At 36.1% G+C, this 14,963-nt stretch overlaps 1 protein-coding gene across 1 annotated transcript in view; it reads left to right on the top strand.

Moving 5' to 3' along the window:
• The window catches only part of AHR (aryl hydrocarbon receptor), a 53,733-nt gene that overhangs the window by 3,032 nt on the left and 35,738 nt on the right, over positions 1 to 14,963 (top strand). Inside the window, exon 2 of the mRNA XM_027072007.2 lies at positions 9,063 to 9,250. Within this exon, the coding sequence (XP_026927808.1) occupies positions 9,063 to 9,250 (188 nt within the window). The remainder of the gene's footprint in view (positions 1 to 9,062; positions 9,251 to 14,963) is intronic.

Here is a 14,963-nt window from a genome sequence, read left to right as displayed (position 1 = left end):
AACATTGAAAATTATCTAATTGGCACCAAATACAACTTAAATGTGTTAAATTTAATCCCACTAAAGTATCTTGTACATCGTAGATGCTCAGTAAATGTTTCCCTTCTTTTTGCAATAATTAAGTTAGGAAATTAAAGGATCCTAACCAACCTTGCACCAGACCCATGTTCCTAAAGGAAATTTCCAAAGATACCCTTAAGAATGGATTCTACCGTTGCTTTCCTTAAGGTGTTGCTCTATATGTAATCACTCTGCTTAGAACACAAACAAATGAAATTCTTCTTTTTAATTTAAATTGTGTTCCTGTTTTGTTTTCTTTGGAGATGAAAATATTGTTCATTTGTTTAGTTACTTTGTCTCATGAAGGTAGGTGAAAAGGATACCATTGAATTAAATAGAATCTTTTTTTCCTGTTGATAATAACTTTGTATATATTTTTACATTTTTTAAAGTTTTGTTACTACTGGAAAAGTCGAGTGGTACTTCAGTTTACTGTTTTTCTACAAAGTTATTACTGATTGTTGGTAAATAATAGGTGTTGAGTAAATGACATCTACACTTAAAAATGATAGTCACAGCAGTGGTGATCAAGACAGCCATCATGAAATGCCTGTATGGGTAATAACTTCTCAGTATTAGATGATCCTGGTTACCTTGTTAATATACTAGTTATACAAAAGCATGGTCTTTGTTGCTGTATTTGCTAAGTTACTATTTATTTAAGCTTCATAAGCCTCATTTATATATAGTAGTGGAATAAAATTATATATTGTTTTACTGAAAGTATTTCATATAAATATACTATGGTATCATTTCCCAAATAGCTTTTAAAATAAAGGGATAGGTCTTTTCACTTCCATAATTATTGTTTTATCATATTTTTCAGATAGCTTTCCTTAGTTTATGCATAATGACTACAGAGATCCTTATATATTGGAACTATGAAATGAATAAGTGAAAGTGTTTAGTTGTCAGCATTTATGAAAAATAACTGGCAGAAAGAGGGAAAAATGAGAAATAAATGGAAAGAGCATTAGGTCTAAACTAAAGGATGAGGCCTAGTTTCCTTGCTCTTGTAGATCCAAGCAAGTGATTGACCAGTAAAGGAGCACAGTCAATACCTATACAGTCAGTCTCACAACTAAAATGAGAAGAACAAAACTTTTTATAAACTGTAAAGACTGTAAGTCATTGTTTACTGATATAAATGAAATGGAAAATTCTATTCTATAAATAATTATAGCTTACAATATCACAGAACAATCAGTTCTCCTGTAAGAGGCAGTATATGATTATGTTCTCAATTATGATTATGGCTGAAATGTGGTACTTCACTGACATCTAAACTTATATAGTGCATGCTTAGCATTGTATATAATTAGGACAGTTACTTAGAAATAAATACCATGCAAATCTCTAACAACAGTACCTTTCTACTTCTGCAGTTTTTTTTAAATGGATTTTTTTTGCCCAAAAGTTTATCAAAAAGCTACTGTTCATTAGTACTTATTGTGATATATATGTGCACAATGTTTTACATTTTATTTTATTTTTATGATGGTAGTGTGAAAAGGTATTACTATTTATTTTATAGATAGGGATCTGGGATTCAGATTCAGAATTGTTAGGTAGCAAATGAGAAAGCTGAGTTTGAATATCAGATTTCAGGTCTTATGGCTACAAAGCTTATGTTATTACCAACTTCGCAATAATGCTCAGGTAAGTAAGTTTAGTGATTTTTATGGCACACCCATATACTAGGGATTTCCTTAATGCTCCCATTTCTCCTTAAATAATTAGTGTTATTTGCAATAATAACATTAATTAGTGTTATATGAAATAAATGATTTACTGTTTGCCAGACTTGTGCTTACCTCCGTGCTTGCATTCATGGTCTTTCCTCTTGGTCTTTCTTATGATTTACCACCTGCCTCCCTTCCTTTATAATTCCTATATGGTTTTCAGTGGCTGCATAGTACTCCATTCTGTAAATGTTCCATGATTTATTTAACTATTTTTGTTTTGGGGGGAAATTCTGTTACTTCCAACTTCTTAATATTTTATCTGGTATTTCAGAGAATATCCTTGAGATACATGAGTTTCTATGCAGATTCTTAGTTGTTTCCTTAGGAAAAATTCCTTTACGTGGAATTTGGAGGTACAAAGGTGTGTATGCATACTTTCAAGGTTGAGCCAAATATACTTTGAAATAGTATCAAATTACTCTATAAAAAAATTTATTCCTGTGGATAGTATGGGAGAGTGCCTGTGTCCTTGCATTTTTGCTTTAAAATGTGAATTGTCCATTTCATAGGCAAAAAAGAGAGGAGGGGTAGGTAATTCAACTTAAATGTTGGGTTTGTGAGTGTGTGTGTGTGCGCGCGCACGCGTACGTGTATGACGTTGTAATCCTAGTAGTAATAGTTTATTTGCAGATTTTTCTACTTGAAGTGTATTGTTTGCTTTGTCTTATATTTTTCATTTTGCTCTTTTCCCTTTGATTGAAATACTTTTTTGGGACAGTATTCCTATTAAATAACACATGTATGGTTAAACAAGTCAAGGGTATGTGTATCATGCTATCTTTTCAGCATATTAGGTATTTTCTGTTGATGTCTTATTGTCATAGTTAAAGTGATTGTTACTTCATATTTCCTCCCCCCTCACCTTCTTCACTCTCCCAATATAACTTTTTCACTGTTATGGATTAAATTAACTTTGGGTGTTTCCGTATTTTTTAACTGTAAATATTGTTTACTGCTGAGCGAAGTAATATACTGTGAGTACATTTTCCTTCCTGTTCTATGTTATCATTGATTTTGTTTGTACCTATTTTTCATCTCCGTATTATTTATATCTGGGTTTAGCTATCTTTTAGGTTTATTGGATACAGATTGTTTCTGTCTCTTGTTTTCCTTTCTAGCATGAATTATCTGAAGAGAAGGATCTTTTTAGAGAGCTGTGTACTTGGCTGTCACAAAACCAGAAGTGACTTACCTGTCTTTTTAGACCTGGTTTAGATGCCAGATCTTCATGAACCTTCCCCTATTGTTCTACCTGCTCTTACTTTCCTGAACTCCTGAGCATCACTTTTATGGCAACTGTATGGCACATTTGTTTGATATTGCCTTCTTATAATGCATCTCCTCCTAGTAAGAAAGATAAGTTCTTCAAGGTTAGCTCAGGCTTTTATTTGTGTTTGTAGCCACCAGAGCTTCTTAATACCATGCACACGGTCAGTATTTACAATTATTTACTAAACAATTGACCACCACTTAAAATTGTCATGTTTTAGTGATTTTAGTATAGTAGATACTTTTTGTATGGGTTCCAAAGGACATACTGAAAAAAAAAAAAGTACATTCATATAAGAAAGGAAAAAGGAAACACTTTCAATGGCTTTTTTCAGGATTTTGGAAGTAACCGTGATTTCTAGGGCATCTTTCATGTTCCAGGTTTTCACTGTTAAAGTCTTGTGCTAGAGATTATGTGCTGTTTGAACCTTATTGCCTATCCTTAGGTATAGCAAAAAGGGGGAGAGGGAAGGACTCATCACAACTATACAGTGGCAGCAGCAGGTGATTGAAGAATTCTGGTTCATTAAAAGTGACTTTCAGCTAGAATTCTCAGAAGTTTCTGTAGATTTTTTCCCCCTTCATCTGGGAAAGTAAAATATCCAGCCGTATTCACCCTGCCAATGAAATATGACTTTATTTGTGTCACAGATCACCTGTCCAATGTTACATTAATCATATAATTTATGACTTGAAATATTTAACATTTACTTTCAGAGATAAATAAGTACACACTGAAGCCATTGAGGTGGAAATGGTGAATGAATGGCTTGAGTAAAGTCAGTATGGGGCAGAGATTTATTGAGGATTATTTCAGTTTCATAGCCATTGGCTAAAGTGAAGAGTAGTACCGTATCACATGCTAAGAAGGGAGTGCCTAAATTCTGGAAAATATAAATGAGAAGACACCGAGGTACAGGAGCTGGAAATAAAGATTAGCAATTTATTGGTAAATTGACAGAAGCAGTGGGAATAGATTAAATCACTGAAAGGAAAAAGCTGATAGAGGAGACTCAGTACTGTGATAGGTAATCTGTTAGAAAACGTTGCTTTAATCTCATAGGATTACTGAAACTGTATCTTTGCGTGACATTTGAGGTTTTATGATAAATGTCATATGAAAACATAAACATTTACAGCTGTAGTAACTTATAGTAACCCAGATTAAACTGGGTTAGACATTTAGCTTGTTTTCAACACTGGGCGCAAGTGAGGAGTCTAATAGACACTCTACACTGGGATATTGAAAAGGCTTTAAAGATGGCACTCATACTAGCATTGGATGTGGCGTTGGGCTTGTCAATAGCAGTACTTACAGCATGCAGGGCTTTGAAAACAGAAGCATGGCACACAGTCAGCTAGAGTCTTGATTTCACAACAGTTTTGATTTGCAGGTTGGGACAAGGTTTTGAGGTAAGGCTTTAAGAAAATAATAAATTGCTTCTTCGCTTTATCAACATCAGTGGTCTCTCTATGTCAAGAGATATCTTAACTTCAGATCTCCCAAGTCTAAGGTTACAGGGATGTTTGTTTATATTTCAAATATAGCCTCTCATTTAAATAGGTAGTTGGCAATATATATTTTGGCATAGATTTAAAGGCGATACAAAAGTAAAAGTACTAGCATAACCCAAGTCAGGTGTAACTGATGTAAGTTTACTTTTTCTATCTAATTATTATGCGCATCTTTAAGATGTGTAGATAAGAATGAAATACTTTCACAAAATAGTTGTAAACATTTCTCACAAAATCAGTGACAGAGTATGCCATGTCGGTTGCTTTAGTTTTAACAGTAGTGCATTTGAAATGCCACATCCGGTGGGTACTTGTCATTTAATTTTTCTGTGTATTTGATTTTGTTTTGTAATATCCAGAATATTCCAACCTGGTTCTTTTCCTGTCTTCTTGTAATTCCTCCTCTGTTGTCTTTGCCTGTACCTCTTCCCCAATGTTATGCCTAAATGTCTGTATCATCAAGCTCTGTCCTCTCGTCTTGTTCTCTTTGTTTGGTGTACCTTCCATTAGGAAGTATAGTCCTTACCCCAACCTGCTTCTTCCTCACTCCATGTTTTTCTCTTCCGTACTTCCTGTGCCCCATCAGCAAACATTGGAGTCTTGCTATATAGCAAGCTTTATGATGGGCATAAAGTGCTGTGTTGAAGTATCTCATACCAGGCCTTACTTACTTTCCTTCCTATCACTGCCTTTGGTCAGGTCCTGATAACTCTTTTTCCAGATACTTTTGATCAGCAAACATTAATTGAAGGTCCACTCTGTGGATAGTACTATGTTGAGCACTGGGGATACAAAAACGATCAAGTTTACAGGCATAAGAGCAATAAACAAGTCTAAGTATTACCAGTTACATAACACTTAAGAAATTTGATCTCATGCTAAATATTCCATAATGTGTATGATAGATAACACATTAGAGCTGTGGAAAGTTTTAGTTTGTCTTGGTTCATTGTGTTACTGTCTTGTCCCCAATGTTTTATAATCATTACTGGAAAGCTACCAAGAGTGCGAGACGAAATGCGTTTCCAGTTTATTGGAAATACTATCTGCACAGGATATTCCTTAATGGAATGATTGTATAAGACATTTGCTTAAGATGCATAAGGTACAGAAGTAGTACAAGAGGGATCCATTGTGAGTAGGTCAGGGAGGACTTTACAGAAGTCATCTAATTGAGCACGGCTTTGTAGCGGATGAGACAGAACAAGAGGATTCTGGAGAGTAACATGTATGAAAGCACCAAAGTATATATTGATAACTAAGTACTTTCTTCTGTCTGGAGTATAATGGACAAGAAAGGCTTTGGCTGCAAGAAATGAGGCCAGAGGAATAGTTAGGGGGCTATAAAAGATCAAGAGGTGTTTTGCTTCTAGGCTAAGGAACATAGACTGTCCAGAGCGACTGAAATTTTTAAATCCTAGGAGTGTTGTAGATTTGTATTTTAGAAACAAGTGCTAGCTTCACTGAGAGTTGCCCTACATTTCATGCTCGTCATCACCAGAGTCGGCTTAGTAAAACACAAGACTGGTCATGTAAATCCCAGCTCAGAGCTTAAGATGACTCCCAGATACCAGAGTCTAATTTTACACCATTTCTGTGAGGAAATTGTCTGTTTGCTCTATCTTGAACATTTTTTTTCATCAGATACCCGCACAGCTCACTCCTTCATTGTATTTATGTCTGTGCTGAAATGTAACATCAGAGACCCTTCCTGGCTATCAAAACCAGCATGCTTGTCACTCTTTAGTTCCTTATCTTGCTTTATTTTTCTTTTTAACACTTAGCAGCTCTGAAAGTTATATGTTTATTTATTCACTCAACTAGTTATTTATGTTTCCTGCCACTGGAATGTAAGTTTCATGAGAACAGGAACATTAGTACATGTAATATAGTTCACTGCTGAGTCTTCTGTGCCTTGCCCATGGTAGGTGGTTACTATTTGTTGCATGAATGTGGCCACAACCACTTTCCCCTTTCTCCTCTCTCTTGTACTCTATGCTTCACACTCCGCACAGGGGACTTTTCACAGGCCACCGTTTCTCAGCCCTGCCTCCTCCTGAAATCCCGTTCATCTTTAAAGGTCCATATCAGATACTACCTTGTCTATAAAGATCTTAATTCAAGTAGTTAGTTGCTCACATACTTTGCTCCCATAACACTTTTTGAATATGTAGGAGAGGAATGTTTTCCTAGACTATCCAGGACATGATAACTGCAAGTAAATATTTGTGTCGATAAGAGATTAATCAGAGAATTATTCAGGGAGGTAGACATGCATTATAGGTAACTTTTGAAAATCATTTGATTAATTGAAGAAATTTAGAGATGACTTGAATTTGATTACAAATGCAGTATGATTAAGGAAAAATAGAGAAAGAATCATCTGTTTCTGTTAAGTATGCAATTACACAGTCTGGAGAAAGTACCTGATTTATTTTGTATGTATGCCATATACTTTATCAATTTATTAATTCTTACTTTTGTAGAAATAACATGAACTGGGGGCGCCTGGGTGGCTCAGTTGGTTAAGCGTCCGACTTCGGCTCAGGTCATGATCTCAGTTCGTGAGTTCAAGCCCCGCGTTGGGCTCTGTGCTAACAGCTCAGAGCCTGGAGCCTGCTTCGGATTCTGTTTCTCCCTCTGTCTCTGCCCTATCCCCACTTATGCTCTGTCTCTCTCTGCTTTAAAAAGTAAAACATTTGGGGCGCCTGGGTGGCGCAGTCGGTTAAGCGTCCGACTTCAGCCAGGTCACTATCTCGCGTTCCGTGAGTTCGAGCCCCGCGTCGGGCTCTGGGCTGATGGCTCAGAGCCTGGAGCCTGTTTCCGATTCTGTGTCTCCCTCTCTCTCTGCCCCTCCCCCGTTCATGCTCTGTCTCTCTCTGTCCCAAAAATAAATAAATGTTAAAAAGTAAAACATTAAAAAAATAAATAAATAACATGAGCTGTAATAAAAACAGAAATAGATAAGTTCTGAAGAAATTACTTGTTGGGAACAATATATAACAAACATTAAAATTTTTATTGACTTTATAAAAAGATTTTTTAATATTTATTAATTTCTGAGAGAGAAAGAGAATGAGAATCTCTGAGAGAGAGAGAGAGAGAGGGAGAGAGACAGTGAGTGAGTGGGGGAGGGGCAGAGGGAGAGGGAGACACAGAATCCGAAGCAGGCTCCAGGCTCCCACCTGTCAGCACAGAGCCCAACACAGGGCTTGAACACGTGAACCATGAGATTGTGACCTGAGCCGAAGTCAGATGCTTAACTGACTGAGCCACCCAGGTGCCCCTTTATTGACTTTTTATTAATTTTTAAATAAAGTATTACTTCTCCACATACAACATTGAAAACATAAAGTATCTAGAAATATTTTGATTAAATCAGCACTATATTCAGGCCAGTTTCTACTTTTGAAGATGCCATCATTTGAATTATCAAAAATGCCTTTGTCTTCTCAATAAAGGCTGGAGGGAAATGTCTTTGTTGTAAGAATGCCCTGCATAAGATTTTATTTTTCTGGCAAATGGAAAGGTGAAGAGGCATGATCTTTGTTTTTGTTTTTTTTTTTTAATATCTTGTCTATATTTCATTGTGTGTGTGATGATCTGTCAGTTCATTTTAAATAATGAATTTCTGCTGTGAAATCCTGGCTAAGACCTTTCTGTGAAGTTATGCAGTTTCTCATATCTGAACTCAGGTTCTACTCTTAACTATAAATATCTTTTCTCTCAGATGAAAATCATGCTACATGTTGGGGATTCATTAAATTTTCTAAGACATAAGCTATGAAAGCTAATAATTAAGTAGAATTATTGACCAGCCCTAAATGCAAAATTTGCAAGGAATTACAGTTAACCTCTAATATCTGTCACTCAGCAAATATAAATAACCAAAGCCAATTTTTTTTTTAAATATTGGAGGACCCCATTAAATGCCTAGATGACCATATAGAGGTGCCAGAAGGACTTTGAATAGTTGTCACTGACAGGATGAAAGTGTTAAATATAGGAAGCTGGGGTGATTAGGGTAGCTCCTATTTATCTACATCATAAATGATGCCAAGATGCTTCTTGAGGAAGATAGCAAAGGAAGCATAATCTTCACATAATTAATTGCAGATTTCTTTTTCATTTCTTTCTGGAACAGTGTCTGGGTTTGAAAAAATAATCCTACTGGATTTGTTACTGGGAATCACTGTACCACAAATGTATGAAGTGAAGGAAGTATGAAGTATATAAGATGCACTCAGCATTTTCTTGAGTTCATAAGCTTTTAATAAAACATTATGAGGAATTTTACCAATTTTTTTTTTGTTTTTCTTAATTACGATACAAAGGAGCCTTTTGAAGGGATTTACGTAAACTTGAGTAGACTTTTTGGTGTGTGTTTCATTAGAGAAATACCTGAAGAGCTATAATGCAATAGAAATTTTTACTTTATCTATCTTATTTTGTGGTATTTTGTTTGTTTTTCAGTGTCAAGCCAATCCCACCTGAAGGAATCAAGTCCAATCCTTCCAAGCGACATAGAGACCGGCTTAATACAGAGTTGGACCGTTTGGCTAGCCTGCTGCCTTTTCCACAAGATGTTATTAATAAGCTGGACAAACTTTCAGTTCTCAGGCTCAGTGTCAGTTACCTAAGAGCCAAGAGCTTCTTTGATGGTAAGAAGAAGTTTTGTTTATTGCTATATATTAAAATTTAAGTAGCAGAGCCAAACTTGTAGTATTTCTAAAAATACGTGTTCCAGGTTCATTCATCAGAAAGATGCTTCCACTTGCCTGATTTGTAGTGTCATTCTGTGAAAATCATAGGTTTGAAAGTTATGTCCATATAGTTTCCAGTTCCACTACTCCTTCCAATGCAATTTTTTAAAGTCTGTGTCCCCCCCCCCCCCATTCTCTCAATGAAGGGAATAAAACACATATACTATGACATATTTTTGCTTATTTCCTTCAGTATGTTTGGGTAGATATTTATTCTTTAAAAAAATTATGTACACTTCTACTACTATATATTAACCGTGTGTTTACTCCAGGAAAATGTAAATAATTTTATTCCACCAGAAGAAGTATTACATTACAGGAGTCAGAATTGGATTCCAATCTCATTGTGCCATGATAAACTATTTGATTTTAACCAAACCATTTAGCATCCCTATACCTCAGTTTACTCAGCCATGAAGTTACTTTCTAATCATATATGATTTCATAGCAATTAAGTATTTTATTGGAAATTTTTGTTGGAAAATAAAGTTTCATTGTATATTCTTATGTAAAATAATTCCTCAGTTTCTCTTTTTATCTGTTTATATGTCAGAAATAGATTTTTTTTTGGGAAATGTTGATTCTTTTAAATATATCATGCTATTTAACAAATAGTAGTAAAGAATTAGTGATAAAATCTGAGTGCCCTAGTCAGTGCTTCTCAAACTTTGAGTATCTACAAATCACATAGGGATCTTGCTAAGATGGGAGTTCTTATTTAGTAGGTTTAGGTGGTAGTCAGAGATTTTGCATTTTTTTTAACATTTATTTCGTTTGAGAGACAGAAGTGAGACAGAACACCAGTGGGGGAGGGCAGAGAGAGATAAGGGACACAGCATCTGAAGCAGACTCCAGGCTCTGAGCTGTGAGCATAGAGCCCGATGTGGGGCTCAAACTCACAAGCTGTAAGATCATGACCTGAGCCGAAGTCAGACCCTTAACCGACTGAGCCACCCAAGCGGGCCAAGATTTTGCATTTCTCACAGGATCTCAGATGCTGCTGCTGCTGCTGCCCTAGACCCATCTACAGATACTTGAATTTATAATATGTGTTTAGAATATTGGAAAACAGTTATTTCCCTGCAGGTTTATATTTAAATGGTTTGCTGTGTTTAGTCTGGGCATTTTTTTATTTGCTTGCTGTGTATGATCTTTATTTTGGATAAAAACTATGTAGTTTAACAGTTGTGATTTGAGCAATGCACACTGATTATGAGGATAATCATTTCAGGTCAGATTATATGTTTAAAGGTTCATAGTAGACACTTAAAATTGTTTCTTATCTATAAAGTCTTTGAATTTTCCGTTACACCAGATCCTTCATCTCTAGGATGGGTTATGTGGGATTCGGTGTGTGTGTGTGTGTGTGTGTGTTTATGTTTATCAACTAAACAGTAATTCTTTGATAGAGGTGGAACTAGAACCCTGGTTTCTGGATGCCCTGTGTTGTTTTTCCTAACCATCTTCCAATTACTTCTCTTTTCTGGGAACCATTTATATAGCACAGTCCTGAGGACTTTCCCCTGATCTGTGGTTCTCAAAGCGTAGTCCCCAGATAAGCAGCAGTAGTGTCACCTGGGAACTTGTTACAAATGCCAGATCTTGGGCCCACCCTAGACCTGCAGAATAAAACTCTGGTAGAGTGGTGGGGCTGGATGTATGTGGAAGTTTGGGAGCCCCTATCATAGACTGTAACCACTCCCAGCTTTGTGGAATAGCTGTCCTAATCCTCAGCATTAGTTCACATGCAGTGCTTACTGCTTGACCTTGTGGCAAGGGGTTCTATGACAAACAGGATCTGGTTTCTGCCCTTAGAAAGTTGACTGACTAGAAACCAGAGAGATGTTATTCCTTGACTTTGGTAAAGATGCATTGATGTTAGTCATTTTTGCCTTTTTGTTTCTTGCTCCTATATGATAGGAAATCAAACTATAAATGTTAAAAAGAGAAAAGGGGCAACTGGGTGGCTCAGTTAAGCATCTGCCTCTAGATTACCGCTAAGGTTATGATCTCACCGTTCCTGGGATTAAGCCCCATGTAGGGCTCTGCCCTTTAAGCATAGAGCCTGCTTGGGATTCTCTCTCTCTGTCTCTGTCTCTGTCTCTGTCTCTCTCCCTCTCCCCCTCTCCCTCTCTCCCTCTCCCCCTCTCCCTCTCTCCCTCTCCCCCACTCATTTGTGCATGTGTGAGCACAAGTGCCCCCTCTCCCTCTCTCTCTGTCTCTCTCTCTCTCTCTCTCTCAAAATAAATAAATACACTGAAAAAAAAGAAAAAAAAGAAAAAATGTATAGATTGTGCCCTGTTTAGAAGTAGTGGGTAAGGGGCTCTTGGGTTGCTCAGTCAGTTAAGCATTGGACCAATCTCAGCTCAGGTCATGATCTCACGGTTCGTCAGTTTGAGCTCTGAATCGGGGTCTGTGCTGAAGGTGCAGAGCCTGCTTGGGATTCTCTCTCTTTCTTTCTCTCTCCCTCTCTGCCTCTCTGCCTCTCTCCCTCTCTCCCTCCCTCTCCCTCTCCCTCTCCCTCTCCCTCTCCCTCTCCCTCTCCCTCTCCCTCTCCCTCTCCCTCTCCCTTTCTCTGCCCCTTCTACACACTGATTCTCCCTTTCTCTCTCAAAAAAAAATTAAAAGAAAAGAAATAGTGGGTTAGCATTGAACCTACTTAGCAAGTAGCCAGGTACCATTTAAGCGCTAACATAATTACCGTTTTCTAGGCAGTGTGTGTGTTTATATCTATGCACACACACATATGCTAATTAAAGTAATATATGTATGTTTAATGTATAAATTTATATAGATAGATATATTTTTTTCATGAGACACATGTGTCCTGTTGAATACCACAAGTAAGGTAGATTTCAAACCTACCTTACAAAGAATGTTATTATAGCATAGCTGGGCTCCTTTTGGAGATCTTACATATTAACAGTTATTTTCTTAGCTCTTCATTAATGAGTTAATTTTTCATTCTGGTTCAGTGTATTTAACAATAGGATCTTATTATCCTTCATCATTCCTTCATCAGTTACATTACCTTTAATTTTAGGTCCTTTGCATTACAGTTTTTAAACTTCAGTGTGTATCAGAATAACCTGGAAAGGTTACTAAAAGGCACACTCTAGGGCATGCCCCTCTTATTGCTGATTCTGAGTGGCTTCAGTGTAGAACCAAGGAATCTGTATTTTTATTATGGATCCTAGATGAGTCTGAGGCATTGATTTAACTTGGTTTTGATTACGCCTGAATTACTTCAAAAATTTTCTCTTTGCCTTCAGAAAAACAAATCCAAATGTACAAAATTTTAAGAAGAATATAAATGTGTTTGCTTAGGTTTTAGTGGAATGTATACCGTAAGTAGTTTCTTAAGTTGTTCACGGAATTAGATGGAAACTGAGAGATACAATCAGTAGAAAAGATTCCAGTCTTTTCCAGGCCTCCAGTGATGTAGGATGGCAATTCAATATTTTGAAAGGACACAGACAATTCATTTTTCAAGGTAATGTTTAAGATCTGAACAAATGCTAAATGCTACAAACCAGGAGACTTGGAGCATGCGGACAGTTTAGGATTCTAATGTGCAGTAAAACCACTCTCCTACTAGGGAAAACAGTATAGCGAAGTGAAGGGAAGCTCTAAGTGAATAACAGGATGCAAACAGGGGGTGTGTGATTCCTGCGGAAAGAACAATATAAACGAGTAATCATACAATCTTGTTAAAAAGGAAACTCAAGTTTTACTGTAACAATAGATATTTTTCCAAGAAAATACATCTATTTATTGCAAGTTTAAATAATCCAGCTTGGGTGGATCTTCTTAAACTTTGGAGCCATGACTCTAATACTGCTCTGTCTGAAAAGCAGCACTTAGGATTTAAGTACACTACTATTTATCCATTTCTAATTGATCAAAACATTCTGAAATACAACTTTGAACAAAATATTTATTTTTCAAGTATGATAAAGTTAGCACTTTCTTTGACACTAGTAGATTAAAATTATTATATAATACATTTGTAATTCAGGATTGCACTTTATTCTAAACCCTGTGCAGGTGCTGAATTCACAAAAAAGAAAAAGGTAGAAAAAGATTTCTGCTCTCTAATAGCTCCAGGTCTAGTGTTTCAGCAACTGTGACAAATATAGTATGTGAAATCCTTTAAAAATGTACCTATTCAGTATTTATAATGCACTACTTAGGGAATATTTCAAAGGAAGTAAGAAGATTAGAAGTTTTGTTAGTTATTTTGGTTTGAACTGAAGAAATAATTGAGGGAATCTTTGAATACTGAATCCCTGAAAACTTGTAAACTATATTCTAGAAAATAAAGCTCAGACAATTATTTTTCAGTTTGTATTCTGTTTATGCCACAAATGAAGTAATCATTACAAACATTTTCATTTCTATATTATAGTGCTTTGGTTTTTCTGGTGCACTTAAAATTCCTATATATCGCCTGTTTCACTAACTAGGATGGAAACTCCTTGAGGGTATTATGTGTACTATTGTACCTTAACACACTTAGAACAATGTCCGTCCCATAGTAGGCATTCAGTAAATATTCATTAACTCAGTTTCACTAACTTATATCTGAAAAACAATGTAAATTTCATGTTGAAATTTTAGATTATGGATTTAAATGTACAGTTGTGGGACTTAGTTTCAGATGTTAATATTTTGCTTTTGCCAGATACTCTCTCTGCTAGTAGCCAATTACAGTTTTTGGTTCTATCGGTTATTTTATTTTCTATCTATAAATATGCAAATATGAGAAATATTTTATGGAATTGTAGCAGTAAATTTTTTTACATGGTCTCTGATTGGCTGGGTCATACAGTGAAGTGTGTACAAGAATTTAAAGATGCAAATGTGAAAGCTACATACATCTTTTTAGGATGAACTAGTATCAACTGTATCCTTCTCCAATCAGTACTTCCCTTTGCATTCCTTGCCTGTCTCTCTGCTCCTTTGCCTTCTCTTTATGAGTATTGTTCCTGATTCGCTGGTTCTTTGCTTCTTTGTTGGATGCTCCTTTTGTACCTGCCGGCAGTCTGGCAGTCTTGGGACTTAAAAAAATTTTTATTAGTGTAGACGGAATGTGCAAATAGAGCTAAGTATTTAAAAAAAAACCACTCCCTTTTGTAAATTTGATAAGAATAAGGTGATACTTTATTTTTAATTTATGCACAATGGACACACATAGACCTATTTTAAGGATTAATAACAATATATTAATAATGATAGATTAAAATAGTAAAAGCTGTTGAAGTTCTATTCAGTTTCCTCAGTAACATTGCTCTTCTGGGTTCTCTTTTATTTTTCTGTGCCTGTTTCTTTTTATAAAGACTCCTCTAAATTATGTATCTTTGAAGTTTCTTTGTAGAGTCTTTTCTGTCTTTAGAAAATTAATACCCAGGGGCGCCTGAGTGGCTCAGTTGGTTAAGCGTCTGACTTTTGATTTTGGCTCAAGTCATGATCTTGCAGTTCCTGGGATCAAAACCTGCATTGGGCATCTGCTAACAGCAGATTCTCTCTCTCCCTCTCTCTCTGCTCCTCCCCACTGACTGTGCACACACACTCTCTCTCAAATAAACATAAATAAATATTGAAAAAAAGA

Source organism: Acinonyx jubatus, chromosome A2, assembly GCF_027475565.1.
Source record: "Acinonyx jubatus isolate Ajub_Pintada_27869175 chromosome A2, VMU_Ajub_asm_v1.0, whole genome shotgun sequence".
Taxonomy (NCBI): domain Eukaryota; kingdom Metazoa; phylum Chordata; class Mammalia; order Carnivora; family Felidae; genus Acinonyx; species Acinonyx jubatus.
The sequence above is the reverse complement of the archived record's forward strand: the minus strand, read 5'-3'. Positions and strand labels throughout refer to the sequence as shown.